This window comes from Apostichopus japonicus, chromosome 17 (assembly GCF_037975245.1).
Source record: "Apostichopus japonicus isolate 1M-3 chromosome 17, ASM3797524v1, whole genome shotgun sequence".
Classification (NCBI taxonomy): Eukaryota; Metazoa; Echinodermata; class Holothuroidea; order Aspidochirotida; family Stichopodidae; genus Apostichopus; species Apostichopus japonicus.
Genome location: NC_092577.1, coordinates 13,155,984 through 13,181,108, shown reverse-complemented (window position 1 = coordinate 13,181,108; position 25,125 = coordinate 13,155,984). Strand labels below are relative to the sequence as shown.

Genomic DNA, 25,125 nt, shown 5'->3' with positions numbered 1-25,125 from the left:
ATTGACAGTTTCAGGTCTTCAATTGCCTTGTTGAAATCATCTTGAAGGGACTATATCTCTTTAAGGAGAATCTTGCGTAGCCGAACAATACCGGAGTTTATGTCCCTTGCAAAATCACCTTCCTCTGTATCAGAGTTATAGTCTTCACTCCTTGAGTGTGATAGGCTAGAGCGAAGGCTAGGTTGAGAAGCCGACTCATGAAGTGTTTTGCTCCGGAGGCTTCCTTTTGGTCTTCCAGTAAGCATTCCCTAACTCAGGAAGTATCCTTAATACTAATATACACTGTCAGAAAAAGGGGCTTTGCAAGACAAAGATATAATATTTAAAGAACATATATCCCAGTATAACCCAGTAGCATACGGTTGTGGTTAACCCAACATCACAGTTAGGTAGTCCAAAATCACAGTTAGTTAGTCCAATAATAATAAAAACAACTATAATAATAATAATAATATGATATGATACCAGAACCTTCGTGTCATAGACCTATCAAATTTAATCATTCGGCAACAGTTAATCTACTGGTGTGTTGGATGTCAAAGGCTTTCTATAACCTGTCAACGATAGCGTATTACGCATGTTTTACGATCATTTGCTTTCTTACTTTACCAGGTTTGTACCCAGAGAGTACCAGCATCATCTACATAAGTGACCAAAATTTCACTGCTGGAACGCAAACATTGAATGTAACATTTGGATTAAATATAACCGTCGATCGAAAAAAGACATCAAGATTTATTCTGGGCACAAATCTTTGGGAATTAACGGCTTGGGTAACTTCCAGAATAGATGGCGGGAAAAATCAAATCAAGGAAACAGTATTCTCAGAAAAGGACTCTTCAAAAGGGTATGACCAACGTAAAAATGACCCACCTTGGATGGCATGGGAAAGACTGCATTACGAAATAGATCTCTCCGGTGGAAGTTGCAATGATTTCCAGTATTTTTGTGTGAGATTTCGAAACACAGAAACTGCAAACACGACTTATGATGTTGATCTTGACGTGATAACTACACTATCCAGACAAACAGAGGACTGTATGGAACTCGGCTATTGTACAGAGGGTGAGCTACTTTATTGAGAGTATGTTCATGTAGTACTGAAGTTAGCCAGGTGTACTTGTACCATTTTTATAACGCCCTCTCACATTTCTATGTATATTTTCTGATGCTGTGAATGGGTAGTAAACTCGAATAAAGAAATAGAGAAATAATGAAACACCAACCACAAAGGGTTTTTTTGTTGGTAAAAACAGGGAAAAAACCCTAGCAGTAGCGAAATTTTTGTATTTAGAAAAATGACACTAAAGACGGTGGGCTTGGTAATGAGCGGCTATATTGTGTGTGCGTGTGTGCACTAAGTCCATGTCATGGCACATTACGAGAAATCACGTGAACTGAAAGGTTGAATACATACATCCATAATACACAACTTAGCAACTTGAACACATGTAAAAGAAATATAATTAATTCCGGTATTTAAATCACATAAACAAATGATAATGTGCAACTGTCAACGTATATATGTAGAAACTGGAACCGTAAGCAGTATAATGTTATAGGGGTACAACACACACACTATGCAATAACTACATAATGGACCAGAAGTGGCCTAGCTGGAAAAGTTTGAGGTAAGAGTGACGCTGACAGGTGCCGTAGTATTTTTTGCCCCTTTCTATCCCCTCTATATCCATACTATATAGAACTGGATGAATATTCACAATGTTATCTGCATAGATCAACACGTTAAGGAAAGCAGATTTCGACATAGATTACTGTTCCCTCACCCACTTGGTTTCGAAAGAACATTGTAGATACAGGTGATCAACTCACGGTACCGTTCGTTATCATCTTTACTCATAGATTGCAACTTGTCGAGTTTCACGTAGCAAGATAGGACAGATATCGCAGCACCCTCTGCTCATTCTTAAGCGTGATTGGTGAGCCACGTTGGCCTAAATTCTTGCGCATCCCATTGAAAGTCATCCTAAAAATGTCATATGTTTAAGATTACCATATTTTAACTATCACAGGAGTAGTATCGTGCTACTTATTCACCACCCTCCCCCCGCCCCATGGAGCCACAGGCACCCGTTTTCGGGGCCGTCTCATGTTTTTCAGGAGCCGTCTCGGGAGCCTTTCTTTTTTTGAAATGTTTTTCGGAAGCCGTTTCGAGAGACCCCCTCTAAAGGCCGGAAGCACCCGTTTTTCCGAGGCTGTCTCCTGTTTTTCGGGAGCCGTTTTCGGGAGCCTTTGTTTTCCGAGGAAGTCAACGATGTTGTGATCGTTTATTTTAAGTAATGCGTAAACAAGTCGTAATTAACATGTTCATCATTTAATTTAAGAAACGGACAAGACGCGTTGTAACGCGACTATATTATGACATGATATGATGACATGATATGATGTCATCGTTATGTTGGGATTTGCTACAGAACGGTATTCATGAGCAATTCCAAATCAATGAAGTAATCTACGATACAATTCTCAAAAAGCGTCAAGTTTGGTGATGAACCTGAAATGTCTTTCGAAAGCTTCGGGAATTCGTCGATGCGCTGATTCGTTTCTTGGTTCACAAACTAGGGTTTATCTTTCTGCCACGTACGTACGCCAGCCGGCGTTGTTCAATTCGTCTGAGATTTCTGGAAATGTTTCTTTGTCGTCCATGGTAACCAGCTAGTAGTGTGCTTGATTTGAAACAACTCGCTCCTCCTTCATATTGATGCGAAATCAAATGAATACCGTCCTGAAACATTTCATCTTCATTATTGGCGCATTCACAAGAAAACGTTGACATCATATTATCTATTCGCGTTACAACGCGTCTTGTCCGTTTCTTAAATTAAATGATGAACATGTTACGACTTGTTTTACGCATAACTTAAATAAACGATGACAACATCGATGACGATCTCAGAAAACGAAGACTCCTGAAACGGCTCCCGAGAAACGGGAAACGGCCCCCCAAAAACGGGTGCCTGCGGCTCCCTGGGGGGAAGTGAAGTAGCACGATATATACTACTCACAGGTTATGTTTATAATCTCTTTCAACACATGCTAACAATTTCCGGTTTACTGAGTACCATTATATATTATTCATAGCTTCAGTTGCAGTTGCACCAAACAGTCTCCTACTGGTTGTCTGTCTTACAGTCATTCTGGTCTTACTGTTGAGTCTGATACTCTTTTTTCTCGTTAAAAGAAGGAGACTTTACCAGACTGTTCGTATCCAGTTGGGTATGCTCTTTTCACTTCTGTCTTTTTCATTCTTAGTCATCATTAAGTTGCAAAATTCTTCATATATAGGTGGACAGATAAATTGTTCTTCCGTAATCATGAAGTCAAATTTAGTTCATTTTGCTCCTTGCCTTTTAGAAGACTTATTCCCGTGCCACTGGTGTTCCGTGTTCTTGCAGAAGACACCTTTCCGTGCCCTTGTAGAAGAATTCGTTCTATGACCTGTAAAACAAAAACATATATTTGTAAATTCGTGGAAGCCATTTCCCATCTATTAGTAATTTTGCGTGCCCGTCAAAAAACGTGTTGTTGCATCCATTTTGAATGACTTCCGTGAATAACTATGGATAAGAACGATAGAGCCGCTTGAATAATCACTCCTTTTTCAACAGTATGCCATGTGTATCGTTTGTTCCGTAACAATTATGTTAGGAAGACTATAATATTTACAGAGAACACCAGAGATGTGGAACCTCTACTAAAATCCAAGGAGATAAACCTCTGTCAAGTCACCCTAAAAGAAGAACTCGGAAAAGGTGAATTCGGTGTTGTGTATAAGGGAGTTATCACTGGACTCATTGGTTATCCTGACAATATGGCTGTCGCTGTTAAAACCACAAAAGGTATTTTGCATTTCCCGTATAACGTATATTTAGTAGTTCTGAAACAGAGAAAGATTAGAACAGAGATTTCAAGCAGCTTGTTATGTTTTTTTTTCCATATTAATATGTTATGTTAGTTTCACACATTATTACAAATCTACAGAGGCTTCATAATCATTCAGTCATTTGATTTTCCGCCCAAGAAAAGGATGTCTTAACAGACGTAAGCAAATAAATAGCTAGCATTTTCAAAGAAAAGAAATAAATACTTGCGGAATTGTGTGGATTCAGTCTCCAGTGCGAGACATATCAAAGACAAGAGTTCGACTCCTCGTGTTCGATGCCGTACTACAGCTCTTATGAGAGTTTTGAGGTAGCCAAGAAATCAGTGGCCACGGCGTCACCAATGCGGGGGGAGGGGGGGGGGGGTGCACGGTGACAATGACTGAAAAAGTAACCACCCATCTCGCTGGAGACGCCCGTCGGGACCCTGTGTTGTCTGTAGGGCCTGAGAGTGCACGCCATATTGGGATTGTGTGAATGTTAAATCTCCTTTGAGGACGAATTTCTATAACTGCTATAATTGCCCTGTTGTTTCCTGCTAGGCCAATGTCAGATCGTGCTGTTCGTCTCAAAAATTCTCTGCAATGACAAATTTGTTGATAATTTGACCAAATTAGTTTTCTATTTATGAATTAACATTACATTATTTCTCGGAGGAAATTATTCTCCAACTGTTATTTTGGAAATTCACAGGCTTTATTCATATGGGATTGCTGATCATATAAATAGCTCTTTACTTTGCTTCCGTCCCAATGTATCCCTTTGGGATACAATTCGATTTAGAACCATGTCGAACTAAGTTTGAAAGAATGGAAAGAATATTCCCTGTATTTTGCATTTCATGTCCAAAGATGTTGTAATTGCATTCGTTTATAGTACGTTTTTTTACACTTCTTCACAGTCGGCGCTTTCGCCGAGGCTAATGAAGACCTCTTAGATGAAATGAAGTTACTCTCCTCACTTGGAGAACACAGAAATATCATGTCCCTTGTTGCCTGCTGTTCAAGGAGAGAACCTTTTTACCTGATCACTGAATATATGCAATTTGGAGATTTACTCAACTTCTTGAGGAAGTGCCGAGAGGTAAAGACTATGCCACTTGTTCCTCTTCCTACCACACAGCAGCAACGTTTTATGGGAATGCAATGATATGGCAGTAATGAATTACGCATCTAGAGCTGTAAGCTGTATGCGATAATATGGAACTGCTCTGTAACGTATATGTATGCGATTTTATCTGATAATTTAAGGAACCAATCTTAATTGGCTAAAAGTAAACCAGTGATTACGTGAAAAATAAATTTGAGTTCATTCATTTTATACTTTGTGTACCGTTGACGGTATATATTCCCTATTTAAATATTGCGGTTACCAGGTGCAGATGCAATTGGGGTGTGATTGTGTTCACCAAACCCAACCCTCCCAACCCCCCTACCCTCCCCCCGTTCAACCCAAACATAATATGGTAATTCCGTGTCAAATCACGGATGGCTGTTGCTGCACCCTTCCCAAATATTCCCAAATGTTTGGTATGATTGGAACACCATGAAATAAGCATACTTTGAAAATTTCAGTTGTATTGCTTCACAATTGGCCCATTTATCACACAACGTAATTTGTCATTTTCTTGACTTTTGAGATCTCATTTTTCAGCAATTAAACATCCTATTACCTTTTTATTACAGATGCTTATAAAGTCTGTCCCATAGAACAGGAATATAAACATTGGGCTACAAAAACATTGTCTTGTGGAGTTAAAAGTGTCCAAATATTCAATTTTTGTATTTTTCAATAAAAAATGTGCTATTTTTAGTGACAAATTGCTCCTAAACCATTGCCTCAGGGTACTTGATTCTTTCAGAGGTTATTATGTCTAGTACAAAAAATACACAATAATGATTACAATGCTTTCCTATAATATATTTGCAAGTTGTGCAACTCTAAAGTTGCTATTTCATGCTGCGATTTAGCATGAGGAATGAATTTTGATGCCAATTTTTACTCATTTTCCTTATCCAAATGGATAAAGTACAGTATACAAAAAAAATACTTTCACAAAGTTGTGTATAAACCACATAATGGACAACCCAACATTGAAAATATTTATTTTCTCCATGCTCACTTGAGGAGACATGCTTTGATTGCTGACAAGGATTTTATAAGTGGGTACAGTAATCAATACAGTAAGTGTAAATATAAAGGTATTCACATTAACTAACAGTTCAAATTGTTAGGCATAGAAAACAGGAAGGACCAGCAACACAAAAGCTCCAGATTCATCTTTCAAAAGAAACTGTTGGACTTGCATACAACTCAAAATACAATGCTATTGTAGTAATGTCTCAAGCAGTCTCTACGATGGATGTACTTTTACCCTTAGAGGATACTAAAGTACTATAAATTAATTTATGTGCTAATACTTTTCTGTAATATTGTGAAAATGGCTTGGCTACTCTCATGTTTGGTGGGAATCCATTTGGATAAGGACAATGAGTGCCAGAAGACTATGTTTACACCTAACACTAATACACACTGTACATGTATACCCAGTACAACGTATGTACTGTACACACTTTACATGTATGTACTGGTTGAAATTCATTTTAGAGTAAAGTCTTTTAATTAAATGAATTAAACCAAATAGTATTTGTTCATATGACATTAAAAACTGCACAGTATTGAATTGAATGACCTTGAAGTACAATACCCAGGCTCAAACATGTGGAACATCAAAATAGGCAAAACGTTTTTTTTTTTTGGTGAAAATCCCAAACTTTGAGGATTTTTAATTTCAAAATAAGGCGAAGTACCCTCCTGAAATATTTTGTACAAACAGGGTGGTACTATATCTCTTCCCAAAAAAATAATCAGATTTTTTCAACATGACGCGTTTTGAGTTATTGGCTGTCAAAGACGACCTCTTTTGTAAATCGGAGCAACTTAACAACTTCGTAAATTAATATTGAGAAAGGCTGGAACCCTGAAATTTGTTTAGGTGTAAGGACTTTATACTTATAATTAAAGTATAAAACCCTGACAGCTCTAACATGGTTACTTTGGTAAAAAATTGGCATCAAAACCCCTTCCTGATGCTGAATTGCAGCATGAAATAGCAACTTTAGAGTTGCACAACTTGCAAATATATTATAGGAAAGCATTGTAATCATTATTTTGAATTTTTTGTACTAGACATAATAACCTCGGAAAGAATCAAGTACCCTGAAGCAATGGTTTAGGGGCAATTTATCACTAAAACACCTCCACAAGACAATGTTTTGGAGCCTAATTTTTAATATTCCTGTTTCATGGGATAGATTCTATAGGCAGCAGTAATAAAAAGGTAGTAGGATGTTTAATTGCCGAGAAATGAGACCTCAAAAGTCAAGAAAAAGCCAAAATGTTAAGGTGGCGACAAATTGCGGAATTTCAAAGTATGAGAAATCGGCCAATTGTGAAGCAATGCAACTGAAATTTTCAGAGTATGCCAATTTCATGGTGTTCCAATCATACAATCAACTTGGGAATTTTTTAAAAGATGTCGAACTACAACATACTCCAAAATTTGGTGATTTAATATGGAATGACCCAATATTATAGGTAGTTATTAGCACAATCGTGCGTGTCGACCTAATTGAAGATTTAATTTAGCCTTAAAGGAATCCTTCACACTCGTAGATCACGTGGGAATCGGCATCAACGACCACACGGCCACACACCCTCTTTTTCTTAAATCCTGGATCCGCCCCCTGATTACAAGCTTGAGATATGCATTGCTAGAAATACGCTGTGTTTATAAATGTACGAATGTTACATTGTTTGATCAATAAACATATTCGACTTCATCTAATAACTATCTTCACTGCACCTTATTCTTTCACCAGGAAGGCAGTTCAGCCATCGATCCGATATACTCTTTAGGGGAAGAAAAACAGATCATTGTGGCTCGCGATATCACAAATGGAATGGTGAGCTTTCAAACACCCTTGATGTTATAGTAGGCCTAACCATATAACATTGAATGTTAGGATGCGATGTCTGCATCACAATCAGCATTGGTTATTATATAAATTGGTGATTCTCGCCACAGCTAGAAATGAGCCTGTGAGTTCGTAAGTGTATAAATGGTCCGATATAATCATTTCAAGGGTTAAAGTTAATATATTCAGCCCCAGCCAGATACACACTTCGGTCTTTTAATCCCGTTGACTACATATGTCGTCTACAAATTGGTTAGACTCCAAAAGTCTTCAACTTTGCAAATATTTACTTTATCAGTGGCGTAGCTATTGTTTCAGTGTCCCTGTTCGAGAGATTACCGAGATGTGAAACCGTGAACGTTCCAATAACTGTATAGGCTGACTTTGTAAGATCCATAAATCAAACACAACATATATATTAAAAATTACTTTATTTTTTATCGAAAGGCCTACATGGAAAATGCAAAATGTTATCATGGAGACCTTGCAGCTCGAAATGTGCTAGTCGGTGATGGTTTAAAAGTTAAAATATCTGACTTTGGCATGTCCGATGACATCTACAAGAGAGGATATAAGAGGCAGGAAACTGCAGACAAGAAAATACCTGTTAAATGGTGTAGCCTAGAAACTATTTTCAGTGGGATATGTTCTTCGAAAAGCGATGTGTAAGTATCGCAATGTATACATTTCGCTTGATTACTTCACAGTTTAGTTTATTGCTCCGGTCTAAGAAATTGTTTGGGTAGTATATACGTATATTGGTGGTTTATATATTAAAGATCCAGGAAAATTTACAATAAATCGTGACGCAAAGTTAATTTCAGACAGCAATTTCTTTGCCGCTAGTGTACACGATCATCTGAACTTTTGGTATTTTGGTAAAATTAATAAAAGACACAAACACAACAACCATTATTGTTTTGCTAATGTGAGAGAGATCTTTGTGAAAAACAGCTTTCCCCAAACAGCTGACAGAAATCTTGTTTCGTTAGGGAGATATCACAGAGGAGTTGTAATTTGGTAAATCTGAGATGACGTCATAGTACCACTAGAAACTAAAACCTTTTTCTTTCTCTATATGTTTCTTTTCATGTTTTTTCAAGCTAAAGATAGATAGATAGATAGATATTTATTTCGTCCATAAGATATGGAAATTTGTCGCCCTGCAGCAAAACACAAAAAAATTAAAGTTATAAAGATACATTCAGAATACAGTAAAATAGTAGTATAAACAAAACACAGAGAAGTTGAATGAAAAGGTAAGAATATCAACAACAACAATCTGAACAACAAATCTGAACAGAACAACAACAAATCTGAACAGAATTGACATTTAAACCCCTGTCATCATCTGTTAATCTGATCTTTCTTGTTTAATGGGTTGGTCGATCATCTCTATATCTATCTCCTCTTATTTCTCTTTCCCATTTCTCTCCCACACTTTAGTTTATTTCTCCCCTATATCTTTCTCGTCTATAATCTATCAATACCTTTGTTGAATTGAAGTTTTTTATGGATACTAACCAGTTGGCAATACTTCTGTTTTAAGTGTACGTCATATTATGCTATTTCATACTGTACTGTGTGTTATTTTTTCTTCTGTACAATAATATGAGAAATTAATTTGAAATTAATTTTCTTTACTCTTTGAATTGTATATGTATATTACAGTAATCATATCATTCAATATGTCGATGTGAATGGCAGCTTTAATCTTTACAACATGAATTGCTTGAGTTATTTTCTACGTCTTTTCTGTAAATTTCGATAAAGAGTAAAATATTGGGTCTTGTACTTAACATACAACACAGGGAGTGACATTATTATTTTCGATGAAAAATGTACTATAGGGTGCAAAAATATAGGTATTCTGGGATAAAAAGAAATTTTTGGGAAATCTTCTGTATAGGTGTGGTCAATAAGATACTTTTTCATGAAGGTAACTTGACGTTCAATCTGGCGAAAGAAATATACGAACGCCGTGCAAGTATTCTGTCTCATTTTACTTCTTAGGTGGTCATTCGGCGTTGTATTACATGAAATATTTACATTGGGTGGATCGCCATATCCTGGCATGGCACTGCGATTTCTGGTGAATAAGTTACGAGAAGGCTATCGTATGGAGAAAGCGGAGCATTGTCCAGATGACATGTGAGTATAGTTCTGTGTGATCTGAAGTTTCCAATCAACACATGTGCAGACATTCGAAACTTCCAAACGGGAGTTTCCTTCAATGTATAGATCCATTGTCAGTCTGCAAAGGTATCTATATATATCTATCTATATCTATCTATCTATCTATATATATATATATATATATATATATATATTTGTGCTTGTATTGTTATTTACTAATATTATTAATTACCTGTACTTTATTACAAAATTTACAATAAACAACATATTTGGTGGGTGATATCGACCTGCTTGTTGATTTTCTTACTGTTTTTAGCTATCAGTTGATGCTCAGATGTTGGCAAGAGGACCCAGCGGACAGACCAAAATTCGTCGACCTTTCTGAAGAACTTGGAGAATTGTTGGCTAAAAGATGTGATTACATTCAGTTTTCAGTGGATGACGAGATGGCTGTAAGTTTTCTTAAGTCTTGTTGCAACATTTTTGCATCTCTATAGTTTCACGAAAAAGGACATTCCTTGATTCTTTTAAATTGATTGATTTATTTGTTACAAAATTGTATGCTTTTCCGGAATCTCACTGAGACTTTACTGACCTTACCATCCCGTGTCAAGTCTCCTCTGGATACTTTACTATTACAATGTACGTTTAATAATTTTTGTTGCAAAGGAACCTGATGGAGAAAACTCACATGGACGGATGTTAACTTCCTCCGGAAGTACCAATCCTCAGCTAAGACAGCCCCGGGAGCTACATCCCATCGATGAGGATGGAGGAGAGGTGGATGTAACTGAACTGCTAGCTGTTCTTCAAGAAGACGAAGAGGGACGTTCTCTTCAATCCAGAGAAGACAAAACAGATGAGAGTATGGGACAGATTTGAAATTGTTTAAGTTTTTAAATTCTTTTTCCGACCTTCAGAGGCAGGTGGTGGTAATTACACACATTTGTAAGAGTATAGAAGAAGTTAATGAATTTATGTATCTGTGTGTGTGTATGTATGTTATACATGTATATATTTATATATATATATATATATATATATATATATATATATATATATATATATATCAATATATATATATATATATATATATCAATATATATCAATAAAGAATAGCACACCAGAAAAATTCCACTTCACGACCGGTTTCGTCCTTTTGGGACTCATCAGACGAAGGAGGGAATCGAACCCCGGATCTTTGTGTCACGAACCGAAGTCTGTACCACTCGACCACAATGATTCTACTGGTGTGTTAAAGCGTATAAATTGGCTTTTGAATAACTGTCATTAAGGGCGTATTACCCAAGTGTTATGATTGTACAGAGTGCACCCCTGGCGCTTTGAATCTGACAATTTTACACAGAATAACCACTCTTTATAGGCAAGCCAAGCCGTAAATAAGAATTGAATGTGTAGCAAGTGGTATGACAGATATATAGTAAATCAATAAAGAATTACACACCAGAAAAATTCCACTATATATATATATATATAAATAAATATATATATATATATATATATATATATATATATATATATATATATATATATACATGTATCCTGTAAATTATTCTGTACATTATTAATAAAATTAATAAATAGGAGGGAGTATGGTCGTGAGGTTGTTGAAGGCAACATCCAAGAAGGGGATCGAGATTGCCCCCCACCAAGATAAACAAATTACATTTTTAGACGCGAAATGGTGCATTCGTAGGCATATTTAGGTTATAAATTATGTCTGTAATTAGGCCTACACACAGGAGTTTTCTAATCCCTTTTAACTTCTTGAGCTGTAAATAATGGTGTTATTGTCTCATTTGGTCATCGGGATTAGGAAACGAAACTGTCTTCCCTTAAGTTTATTCCAATAATATTTTTTTGTAACTGAAGGATAGTAGCCTCTTTTAGATTATATATAATTTGATATGTATGAAATGTATATGTATATATATATATATATATATATATATATATATATATATATATACATATATATATATATAATAATATAAATAATGGTGTTATTGTCTCATTTGGTCATCGGGATTAGGAAACGAAACTGTCTTCCCTTAAGTTTATTCCAATAATATTTTTTTGTAACTGAAGGATAGTAGCCTCTTTTAGATTATATATAATTTGATATATATATATATATATATATATATATATATATATATATATATATATATTTGTGCTAAACGTAGGCATGCATGGTCCTTTCTAGCATATACCCAATGATTATTTTTTAAAAGGTTGACAATAGGCAAACCTTTAGTCCTGCTTTGTCATGTATACTCACAGAAAAAAAAAACACCAAACATTTGAGAGATTTAATTCTGTTTTTATATTAATATTGCGGGTTTCAAAATCTGCAGCATTAACTTATGCAGCATGTCCGGTAAGCTTTTTTAGAACCAGAAGGCTCATCGGTGTTTGCCTGAGTGTTAAATTGAATCCAGAGATTTATCAATTCTAATAACGCCAACGAAAAATGTTCTTTCAACTTCATATAAACAAAATCTGACCACTTTTGGATGACATTCAACACCGGATCGTTCCTGACGATTTTGTAATGACTTGTACACGTCTTGCTGCTGGTGATAAAAGTCTGACTGTTCCCAGTTGCATCTGTTTCTGCAGCTGACAAACGCAACTGGTGGTCTTGCGTGACGTAAAAACCTTTAGTTGATGAGCACATTTTTCAAGGGTCATCTCTCAAATTTTGATACAAAGTACTTTCATCATTTTATGTAAATAAATAATCATTTAAGTTCTTTGCTGATGGCAAGTCATTTGTGTAACTTCGTTCTCTTGTTTATGTCATATTCCAACTGGAACTGGTTAAAGGCCATAATATGATACAAATATAGATTGATACGTCATAACACTCAGTGCAATTCCTTCTCAATGTTTATCTTATTTGTGAGGAAAAGAAAGTTCTTCTTCCTTTCATGTGCTAAATGAATTACATTTAAAGTAAAGCATTGTTTGGTGTCATACTTGGATTTGTTCCGAGCCCATTTATCTCCTCTTTTACAAAATTCCTTTTATTGGAAAAGGAGATGTTCTTGTCTATTGTTACAATCAACTTTCACCTTTGCCTCCTAAAGCGAGTGATAAACCAGATATTACCAAAATGCATTTCGCTTACTCTGTGACATTTATAGTGAGTCCATACTCGTACCCCGTAAACTTCCAACGTTGCAATGTAATCGTATCAGACATCATGATGGATTCATAGTCGTATTCGAGTACAATATTTACCATCGTAGTGTAATTACTGTGTAATCGTACTCAACGCACTTCATCTCGATGTTTATCAAATGAAGGACTTACCATCTTTTATTTTGCAGAAGTTTCCATGACATAGTCGGTAATTGCCAGTGTAGAGATCTATACCTCTCTTGTATTGCCTTATTTTGCTTGCTTTCTTGCTTTCACCACTAACCAAACCGCCTTCCATCTGAGTTCCTGACGATAGTGGAAAGCCATTAGATGTATAACCGCATAATGACGAATTTAGATTTCGAGCAATTTATCACAAAAAAATTGTTACACCTGTTCAAGATCAGGAGAAACGGCGGTCTCGGATTGGCCTAAAGTGTTTCTTCAACGTGTTTCCTGTTATCAATAAATAAATCTCGTTGGTACCTCAACAATTAACGGGACACAATGAAATTGCAACGCAAATTGGGACCCATAAATATAATTAGGAAAAACATGGGTGACAGCCTTCCCCCCCCCCTCCTTCCCCTCATCCCCGATGGATCTGCCTATGAACACAATCTCAACCCCACTGTTTAATCAGAATAGGTTATCCAGATCACCGTGACTGAAATCCAGTTCGACTGTAGCAGAATGTTACATTGAATCTTTACTCGGTCAAAGGGTGGTCATTTTGGGTATCTACTGATACACGATGATGTCATATATTTAAAGAAGAAAGCCAAGGGCTTTGTGATTCCTTGCCTTTAGCAGAAAAAACATGAGCCTAATTCGACTTCTTCTTTTTAAGACCTCTGTTGACATGACACGACCTTCGACCTCTGTTGCCCTGGCTTGAGCTTGGACCTTAACAAGGTGGATGTTGTACTAACCATGGTGAACACACACGTACCAAGTATGAGCTCAATGGAAGTTTCCCTTATCAGGCTATTGAAATGACGAAGTGTTCATAGTTTGATCTCTCTCCGCCTCAGATGACCTTGAAGTGAGCATATCGATTAACTATTGTGAACACACACTGCACACACACCAAGTATTAGCTCAACTGAAGTTTGCCTTACCAATGTAAAGTGTTTTCAATTTTGACATCTGTTGACCTCAGATGAACTTTGACCTCAACCGCAAACAATAGGGATAATGTACTTACTATGGGTTATTTACCTACCACGTGATGTTTCTTTATCAAGTTTCGTTTTTGGTTTCGATGATAATCGTAACCTATGCATTCATGCAGGCGGAGAGTGTGTGTGTGTGTGGGTGTGTGCGTGTGTGTGTGCATCTGTGACACTTGCTTGGGTACGCTCTATCTCAATAAGGGAAAGTTGGATTGAGGCCAAACTTGGACTACAGATCCGCCATATAGAGAAGGTGTGCCCTATTGTTTTTGGTGCCCACAAAGGTCACCAAAGGTCAGTTATGGTCCAAAAAACGAAAATATTAAAACTGCAATAACTCCCAGTGCCAATGTGTGACAAGGTTGATATTTTGGGACAAGTTGTGAACTGGTTAGGGGAACATTTTGAAATTTAACATGCATGTGATCTGAGGTCACCAAAGGTCAATTAATGTTAAAAAACTAGTATTTTTGCGATAACTTGAGAACGAATTGTCTGTTAGGGTTGGGAGTTGCTTCAATGTAATCCAATTGTCGATCCGCATCTGGGTGACCCTTGACCTCAATTTGACCTCTGGTGCCCTATAAGTGTTTTGGGGATTTTTACAGTTTCGATGCTATTTTCAGATGTCAAAGGTACCTTCTGATCATAAATGTCAATAGGTTGACCCCGTGTGACCTTCATGTGCGAAGTTATATGGGGTCAAAGTTTTTCTGTCGGAGTTAGGATGGCTGTACAGACTTGTCGTGATGTTTTTTTGAATCAGGAGATCAAACTACATCTGAAACCAAGGTCAAAAGGTCAAAGGTCACATTAGAAAAAATGTGCTTATTTTGGAAGGAAACGGGCGAAAAAGAAAATGTTTGGTTTTGATGCTAGATTTGGATATCAAAGGTACCTTCCGATCAAAAATGTCAATGGGTTGACACCCAGGTGAGCTTTGTGTGTGAAGTTATACAAGGTCAAAATTAATTTTCAGACATTTAGTACAATAACTCCCAGTTCCAAGGTGTGACACGGTTGATATTTTGGGCCAAGTTGCAAATGGTAAAGGGGAATATTTTCAAACTTAATGGTCATGTTATCCGAGGTCACCAAAAGTCAATTAACGTTAAAAATTTTTTTTTTTTTGGGGGGGGGGGAAATGGGCAAATAAAATATGTTTTAATTTTTATAGTTTTGATGCTCTAGTTAGGTCTCACCGATCAAAAATGTCAAATGGGTTGACCCCCGGGTGACCTTTGAGTGTGAAGTTATGTATGTATACAAGTTCAAAGTTAATTTTTAGACATATAATGCAATTAACTCCCAATGCCAAGGTGTGACATAGTTGATATTTTGGGACAAGTTGTGAATGGGGTGGTGGAACATTTTCAAACTTAACGGTGATGTGATTTGAGGTCACTAATGTTATCATATCTGTTGACCCGCTTGTAGGTGACCATATATTTCTTACATTTTCGACGCCATATTCAGATCTCAAAAGTGCCTTTCGATCAAAAATCCAATCACAATTTGTGATCATAAAAGTGTTGGCTATAGTGTTGGTTACTTTATGGGTACATGTAGGACCACAATTACTTGGACTATTTGAGCCCAATCTTGCTTGATAATATTATGTGTATTGTCATATACCCCTATGCAAGGAACCGCAGTGCCCTTAGGCTCTTGTTATGGATTAGGATTTCGATATTTGGATTTGTGTTTGGATTTTTCATTGGAGCCTGTCTGTAGGGTTCGTACGAGACGGCGACCTAGCGCAAAAAGGACTATAGTGTTTGAGGTTAGTGACGTACTTTTATATTTCATTATACAATTTACCGCCTAATAACCCTAGCGTCTAAAGTGGTGACCCCGACGTGATTCAGCTAGGTTGCCTTGAATACTTCCAATGTACTAAAAATCGCATAACTTTTTACTACTGTTTTTCTCATTGGAATAATATTATACTGTACATCATGGATCCAGAAAATTCACACGAAACACAACAATCGCTATCCACAGTTAGTATTAAATTAACTCCGTACTGGCCCAATGACCCAATTATCTGGTTTGCCCAGGTCGAGGCGCAATTCGTAACAAGGAGAGTTACTAACGAGGATACAAAATATTCCTACGTGATATCGTCCCTACAACCGGAAATAGCTCAGGAAGTACGCGACTTGCTCATAAGTAAGCCAAGCGACCGACCCTATCAAAAACTGAAGGAGGAGTTGATTAAGCGAACAACGGCTTTGGAGCAAAAACGGCTCCACCAGTTGTTAATTTCGGAAGAATTGGGGGATCGAAAACCCACGCAACTGTTGCGCAAAATTCGTCAGCTGCTAGGTACAAACACCCTTGATGCGAACATTTTGAAATAACTTTTTGTTCAGCGACTTCCATCGAGCGCCCAACTAATTCTGGCGTCAATGAGCGACACCACACCTATCGAAACCGTAGCCGAGTTAGCGGATAAAATCATGGAAGTAACTCCTGCATATCCTCCCATCGCTGCCATACAAACACCCCAGGCCCAGGCACAAAAATCAGAAGTGCAACAACTAAGTGAACAAGTCCGTGAACTCACTGCCCAAATTGCTTCACTAAAGTCAGAGGTCAGGGAGCGCAGTCGAAGCCGATCTCGAAGCCGACAAAGATTCAGTTCCCAGTCAAATAATACCAGCAACATCGACAGTTATATTTGTTGGCATCATCAATCATTTGGTGATAAGGCCAGGAAATGTAGAGCGCCATGCAAGTATCCAAGCAATTTAAAGTCGGAAAACGAACAGGCCAGCGCGTAACGGTGGCGAGCGTTGGCCAAAATCGAAGCCGCCTGTTTTACATTCGTGACAGAACCACCACGAAACGTTTTCTCATTGATTCAGGTGCAGCGGTCAGTGTGGTATCCCCCGTACGTTGTGATCTATATAATCGTGGAAAGGGGCCATATCTTCAAGGGCCAAATCGGACCAAAATAGACACTTTCGGGCACAAGTCACTAACACTCGATATTGGTTTGCGTATGAACTTTCCGTGGGTCTTTGTGATCGCCGACGTGGAAACTGCTGTTCTCGGTTGTGATTTCTTACGATATTTTGGATTACTTGTCGATATTCGAAATAATACACTTATCGACAGGTTAACCAATCTCACTATTGAAGGCATCTCAACCGAAGAAACGTCTCTTTGTCCGATGTTTGCCACAACACCTAACAATTCACCTTATCATGTTCTATTAAAGGAATTCCCAGAGATATTGCGGGTAACTTTTGGAGAAACCCAGGTGAAACATTCGGTAACGCACTATATTAACACGATCGGAGCACCCGTTTTTTTCTCGCACACGTCGTCTACCGCCCAACAAGCTAACTATCGCTCGACAAGAATTCGACCACATGCTGCAACTTGGGATCGTCCGACAATCTAACAGTAATTGGTCATCCCCTCTACACATGGTGGCCAAAAAGAACGGAGATTGGAGGCCATGTGGCGATTATCGAGCCCTAAACAACGTTACCATTCCAGACCGCTACCCTATTCCACACATTCACGACTTTTCAACTTCACTGTCGGGAACATCAATTTATTCCAAAATTGATCTAGTGCGAGCCTACCATCAAATCCCGGTGGAAGACTCCGATATTTGAAAAACGGCCATCACAACCCCATTCGGCCTCTTCGAATTTAAACGAATGCCGTTTGGACTCCGTAATGCCGCCCAGACGTTCCAACGCTTCATAGACGAGGTAACGCGCGGTTTGCCATTTTGCTACACTTACATTGATGACGTACTCGTGGCCAGCAAATCTCCAGAGGAACATACCCGTCATCTTAAACAGCTGTTTGCCAGACTCGCAGATTACGGAGTGGTGATCAATCCAACTAAGTGTCAGTTCGGTGTTCCAGAGCTCGAATTTCTTGGACGCAAATTGAGCTCCAAAGGAATATCACCTCTCCCGGAGAAAGTGCAAGCCATAGCCGAATTTCCGAAACCAAATTCGTTACGCAAACTTCGAGAATATCTTGGACTTATCAACTTTCATAGGAGATTCATCCAGGGATGTTCCAGTATTTTACACCCGTTAACAGACCTATTAGCGGGAAAGAAGCCCAAGTCAGCACCGATTGACTGGAATGACGAGGCATCCGACTCATTCGAGGAGAGCAAACGAGCGCTCGCCAACGCAACTGTCCTTACGCATTCCGACTCATCCAAACCCCTTTCATTAATGGTGGACGCCTCGGACAAAGCCTTAGGAGGCGTGTTACAGCAAAATATTGAAGGAGTTTGGCATCCAATCTCGTTTCTCTCCCGAAAACTAAGCGAGACAGAATCGCGATACAGTGCGTTTGGTCGTGAGCTACTAGCAATATACTCGGCAATACAACATTTCCGCCATATACTAGAGGGACGACAATTCTTCATTCTCACCGACCACAAACCAATAACATATGCGTTAAAAACTAGTACCGACCGCTACTCACCGAGAGAGATACGGCATCTGGATTTCGTTTCCCAGTTCACGGCGGATATTCGCCACGTCAGTGGAAAGGACAATGTCGTCGCAGACGCACTGTCTCGTTTAGGCGTTAACGCATTCCGTCAAGGTTTGCCCTCATCTACCCTAATCGACTTTGCTCAAATCGCTGCAAAACAACAGCATGACATTCAGCTTCAGGAATTGAAGGACTCCCCTGTCATGAAATTTCAGGATATTCCGCTCCCATCATCACCTGGCACGATATGGTGTGATATGTTAACCGGTTCACCTCGACCGTTTATACCGAAGGTGTTTCGGAAAGACATTTTTAATTCACTTCACTCCATGTCGCATCCTGGAATCAGAGCAACACGGAAACTTATCACGGACCGTTTCGTGTGGCCCAACATAAACAAAGACGTCAGGTCCTGGGCTAAATCATGTGAGTCCTGCCAACGCGCCAAAGTACACCGACACACGACGACGCCACTTGGTACTTTTGCTGTCCCCGATGCTCGTTTCGAACACATTCATTTGGACATTGTGGGCCCACTCCCACCGTCAAGAGGATACAAATACCTCCTCACCGTTATCGACCGCTTCACTCGTTGGCCGGAAGCAATCTGTATTCCAGATATCACTGCCCAGACCGTAGCTGAAGCATTTGTCACCAGATGGATTTCCACTTTCGGTGTACCATCGACTATAACGACGGATAGAGGCGCTCAATTCGAATCTGCTCTGTTCAAACAACTGACCGCTCTTCTCGGCAGCAAACGAATACGTACAACTGCGTATCACCTGATATCCAACGGGCTTGTGGAACGCTTCCATAGGCATCTCAAATCATCCATCAAAGCTCAACGAGATCCTTCCAAGTGGGCCGAGGTTTTGCCACTTGTTTTGTTAGGCATACGTACAACGCTTAAAGCCGACCTCGGGTGCATTGCAGCGGAATTAGTTTTCGGTACTACTCTTCGCGTGCCATGTCAGCTGGTATCTCCTGTTCCTGACGTGAACGAGCTTGATCCTACAATTTTCGTCGACCGCCTGAAACGACAGATGGCCAATTTAAAACGAACCGATACCAGGCCAAATCAACGGCTTGTGCAGCAGTCCGATGATCTTCAGCCCTGCACACACCTTTGGGTCAGAGTTGATTCAGTGAAACGTCCACTGCAACCTCCGTACCGAGGGCCTTTCCGTGTCATTTCCAGGGGGGACAAAACATTTGTATTGGACATCAATTGCAAACATGACGCAGTGTTGATTGACAGGTTAAAGGTCGCGTATGCTGAAGAAGATGAACTTGTGGAACCGACCGAACCGAATACTTTGCCCACGTCCTCTTTCGAGAACAACGAACTTTCAACCAAGACACGCCACTCGGACGATACGCCCACCGGACACATACAGCCTGACCCCAAGCCAAAGACCGTTACGCGATCAGGTAGGCGGGTTCATTGGCCAGTGCGATATAGGTGAAGAACTGTGTATACATGTATTATATATTACGTTATGTTTTCTTATCGATCACTCTTTTTCGCGAGTGATCTGGAAGGGGGCTATGTAGAGGACTTCACTTTTACTAAATCGGAAGTGCGCCCTCATTTTCAGAAGATTAATTACGCTCAATAATAACTTCATCAATGTCATGACTCATACTGGGTCAAGAGACATTGGTTTTGATAATACAATGGATAGTTTTATTTCTGACGAACGATAAGCGAAATCTTTCACACAGTGAAAGAAGATATAGCTACTTACGACTACGACTTGGATTACGATATTCAACGACTCGACAACGATTACATATTTTACGACGAGTTTACGCTTGAACGAAAAACCTTTATTGTTTTTCCCTATTTTTATTCCATATCAAATCGGATATGTGTTGCCCCCGCTTCCGGGCGAATAACATTGTTTTTATGGATTAGGATTTCGATATTTGGATTTGTGTTTGGATTTTTCATTGGAGCCTGTCTGTAGGGTTCGTACGAGACGGCGACCTAGCGCAAAAAGGACTATAGTGTTTGAGGTGAGTGACGTACTTTTATATTTCATTATATAATTTACCGCATAATAACCCTAGCGTCCAAACATTCACAGACTAATGTGGAAGTATTGCTCAAAAGTAGGTGTGTGTGGGAAGGGGGTGGGGAAGAGGGGGGGGTTGCTATTTCACGGCATTTTTCAGGGACAACTATGACACTATTTGAGTGGAGAACTAACAAAATACATTCAAGAAAAATGTTTGCCATGTGCCTCTCAGATACCGGAAATGACTATTTCCTGATATTAAAAGTTGCACAAAACACCCCTCTTACTCGAGTCATTGAAGGCGAAAAAAACGTTTTCAAAGTTGGTTCTTTAGTCAGGAGTATAGTACTTACCACTCTGATCGCCATGCATGTCTCAGTTGTGCAAATTACACATAGTGTTTCAAATAAGCGGGTAAAATCAAACTCAGTTTCAAAGTCGAATGCACAATGTATGTATAAAGAAGTACAAATGATCCGGCTTTTTGCCGTACAACGCAAAGCGCCCTCACTTTTCAAGGATTCACTGCTTAAACACACGGTGATACACTGTGTCAGCATTCTTCCAAGTTCAATTTCTATGGTGCAGATACACGTTCTGGACCATAAAAAGCACTATTTTGCATCGAACTACCCTCCATTTTACCAAAATTTCTGCTTCCCCTTACATGCCACTGTAAGACACGAAATCTAAACTTGTTAGGGGGGGGGGGGGGGGGTTGACATAGAAGAGCCACGAGGTGACAAATGGATTTCATATAAAGGCGGCTGTGCGGCTCTACAGCTCACTGAAGACGACTCATATATCTGAGCTGGGTCCTCCCCTAGAAGAAAAAAGACTTAACGAAAAAGTAAATGTCATAGGGGTTCTTTCTTGGATTATAATTAATCTGGAATTTGCTTGAAACGGAAGTTTGCTCTAATAAATACTCGTGTTTTTTTTGTGTGATGTTGGAAAGAGGAGTACACCCCCGTAGCAGATTTCTAATTCTTCCCCCACTGATTGTTAAATGGGCCCGACTAAACCATTTCCCTTACTGACGATAGGTGGATGAAGGGAGGGGGGTGGGGGGAGGTTCTCCTCTTCTACTAATTTTGTTCACGCCTTTGAAATAGGGCATATGAGGGTCCCTTTCTGCGATTGTAAAATTATAATTTTAGCCCATTTTCATTATATTAACATTTTCAATTCTAGTGACATTGATTGAAATCGGGAAAACAAAATATAATGAGGAATGTTAAAATTGTCTCGCTACTTATAATTTTTTTTAGTATGTTTTTTTTCTGTCAAACTTTAACACAATTACTAAATCGTTTTTTGTTTGTTTTACTAAGGAGCCACATAATGAGCTGGGCCATCATCCCCAGTCAGAATAGACCTACGACGTTGTAGGAGTCCTTTGCCTACGGCATGGAGCCTGCAGATTCGTGAATTGGCCTTAATTTAGGTTCGTTGTACGCCTTCTATCGTAATGATATAGCTACCATATTATTACATTACTGCATTGACTACATATTTTTCCTTTACTTTTTCCTTATGTTTGGACCATCCTGTTTGTGTAACCGACGATATAATTGTATACCTTTGGAAGTGCCAGTTTATGAGTTGAAGTAAGAAATGAAAAAAAAAGAAGATGTTATCTTTTCTTTTAGTTCAATCTTTCATATCCTGATGGACCATTAAGTCTACCGTACCATCACGCTTCACATTAGGCTTCCATGAGATTGCAGATGATCGCTTCAATGTATGACGTCATTATAGGATTCTTATATCCTGTTGGACAGTGGGCTAGCGAGGAGCAGCAGGGCCCAGTGCAGTGTTGGAATGATAAGACCCAATTAATATTTGACACGTCTAGACGCCCGGATGTGGCGCTCTCGGACTTTCTCTGTTTGTGGACAGGATTCCGCTTGAATCCCTATTTTGTCCTACTACGGCCGGTGACCAGCTCCATCATGCAGATGGGTAGTTATTTCTAGACAGTTTGTGACCGGTCCCCCTGGGCCCAGGGGCCCAGGAGGACTCCCTGGCCGCACCAGCCTATAGTCACGCCACTATTGTTGGATCATTCAAAGTGTAGATGTCAGAGTTGTCCACGAACCCCCAACTTTTCGAGACACGATCTGAGTCATTATTGTCGCTCAACAACAATTTTCAAGCATGAATTTATGCTAACTTTGCTTCGTGTAGGGCAAAATGGAGGTCATATGGAATTTCCAAAATAATAATTACTACATTGGCCAACCTTTCAGTTGCTTTCTCAGCTCTTTATCTTCACGACGTACTGTCATGCGTACAACAACTTCTTCAAAGTCATGCGGCCTGTGTCTGTTTCATAATTCAGTTATTTATCACATGCACGGTACATATGCGTATGGAACGCGAAAAGAGATTGTCGATAGGTACGACTTTTGTACATTACTAAATGATATGATATATCAGATTTTAGTTGAACAAAAAGTACTGTAGTTTTGACTTTCAGAAACGTCTCATGAAACCCCTGGGATGGACTCATGCACCCCCAGGGGGTTCATGCACCCAGTTAGGGAATCTCTACCTTAAGGGAAGTGATAAGGTTATTATTATACCAATGACGGTCTCACGGTATACCGGTAGTGTATTATAAATGTGTAGTACTGTACACTAGTCTGTACTCAACCGGTATTCAATATCGATATTAAATGTTGGTATTCAATGTCGATATTCAATGTCGGTATTCAATGTCGGTATTCAATGTCGGTATTCAATGTCGGTATTCAATGTCGGTATTCAATGCCGGTATTCAATGTCGGTATTCAATGCCGGTATTCAATGTCGGTATTCAATGTCGGTATTCAATGTCGGTATTCAATGTCGGTATTCAATGTCGGAATTCAATGTCGGTATTCAATGTCAAGTCCGTACACTGTTATCCGATAATCAGGACTCGTATACCGTTGTTCTCAGAGAAAGTGGAGCCTGATGTCCTTGTAGTGGAACTCGCGTGTATGAATTTGTTTATACACTAAAAGATTGTGTCCTATATTCCTACTGAGATACATCCGATGTTTGGAAAGTAGAAAAAAATGTCAACATGTAATTATAATATGAAACAAAAACATCAAACAATATTTATTAGTGTATGTGTATGACTTCATACTAATTGTTTGTTTCAAGTTCACATTTTCACCAAAATGTGTTGACGTCAAATGTTGTTATATAATTAGTGATCTTTTGTTATAATGGTTATTTGAAACAAAGAAACATGGAGTAATCCTCACTATTTACATTCTTCTATTGTCGGGTTAGTAGGATTTAACCGCATTTATTCTATATCATATACTTAAACTTATAGTCATAGCTATTCTTTATGCATCATAACAGGGTGCATTGTTACAGTATATAACATGTAGTCTCAGCTCTGAGTACAATTGTACTTAATTTAGTGATTAGTTTTGTGAGTTCTTAGTATTATAATGTGTCATTTATATTGTCTTACAGTTTTAACCATAAATACCAATTAGGAGAACTAATACGGGAAGGATATACGCCTGTTGTATGTACTTGGCATTTACGGTTAGCTGGTTCCCATATCCGATTTGGAGTAATAGCAACATACTCGTTGTGGTTATAATGTTAAGGTTCTTGCACTATACTAAACAATTAGCCAGGGTTTTAAAATTAAACGTATAGCTCTCACGTATACATCTTTGGAATACTTCCGAGTGTCCGAGTGGGTAAAGGCGGTGGCATTTGAAGCAATCGGGAGGTTACGGGCTCGATACCCTGCCGGGTCATATAGTTAGGTGGGTTTTTCACCCAAGAGCAATCTACAGTTTTCCCATCTGAAATGACTTTCTGAATTGAAAAGATTCCAAATTTGAGTTTAAAAAATATTGAATTGGAAGCCACCCGACGTATAAGTTGTAATCCATAAGCCCTTGCGGTCGCTTAAGCGTCGTAAAAATAACTGATTATTATTATTATTATGATTATTAATATATTAAGTCATATGCGGCAGGGATTTCCTTCAATTATGATGCGGCACATTTATCATAAACTTAACAATGAAGGTGTACTAATTAGCACCAATCAACTCCGCCGGTCGCCCTTGAAAATCAACGCTACCTCACAGAAATATGTACATACCAATATTTATAGAGAGTTCGGCCAATGCGGTTGTAAACAAGATTGCTGTTTTACAATAACTGTATACATGTAATATTCCAATCAGGTACAAAAAAGGGGTAATGTACGTCTCCTATAGGGTGAAGAGTGGCAC

At 38.7% G+C, this 25,125-nt stretch overlaps 2 protein-coding genes and 1 long non-coding RNA gene across 3 annotated transcripts in view; 1 reads left to right on the top strand and 2 right to left on the bottom strand.

The window, feature by feature from the left end:
- Positions 1-10,897, top strand: part of LOC139984454 (uncharacterized) — a 31,950-nt gene extending 21,053 nt beyond the window's left edge. Inside the window, exons 9-17 of the mRNA XM_071998369.1 lie at positions 613-1,065; positions 3,103-3,237; positions 3,690-3,860; positions 4,804-4,985; positions 7,784-7,867; positions 8,327-8,544; positions 9,893-10,030; positions 10,332-10,467; positions 10,685-10,897. Coding sequence (XP_071854470.1) covers positions 613-1,065; positions 3,103-3,237; positions 3,690-3,860; positions 4,804-4,985; positions 7,784-7,867; positions 8,327-8,544; positions 9,893-10,030; positions 10,332-10,467; positions 10,685-10,897 — 1,730 coding nt within the window. The remainder of the gene's footprint in view (positions 1-612; positions 1,066-3,102; positions 3,238-3,689; positions 3,861-4,803; positions 4,986-7,783; positions 7,868-8,326; positions 8,545-9,892; positions 10,031-10,331; positions 10,468-10,684) is intronic.
- LOC139984953 (uncharacterized) overlaps positions 1-15,371 on the bottom strand; it is a 104,540-nt gene extending 89,169 nt beyond the window's left edge. The window contains exon 1 of the long non-coding RNA XR_011799239.1: positions 15,171-15,371. This is a non-coding gene — a long non-coding RNA (uncharacterized lncRNA). The remainder of the gene's footprint in view (positions 1-15,170) is intronic.
- LOC139984949 (monocarboxylate transporter 12-like) overlaps positions 1-25,125 on the bottom strand; it is a 256,740-nt gene that overhangs the window by 193,505 nt on the left and 38,110 nt on the right. The gene's annotated exons all lie outside the window — the stretch shown is intronic.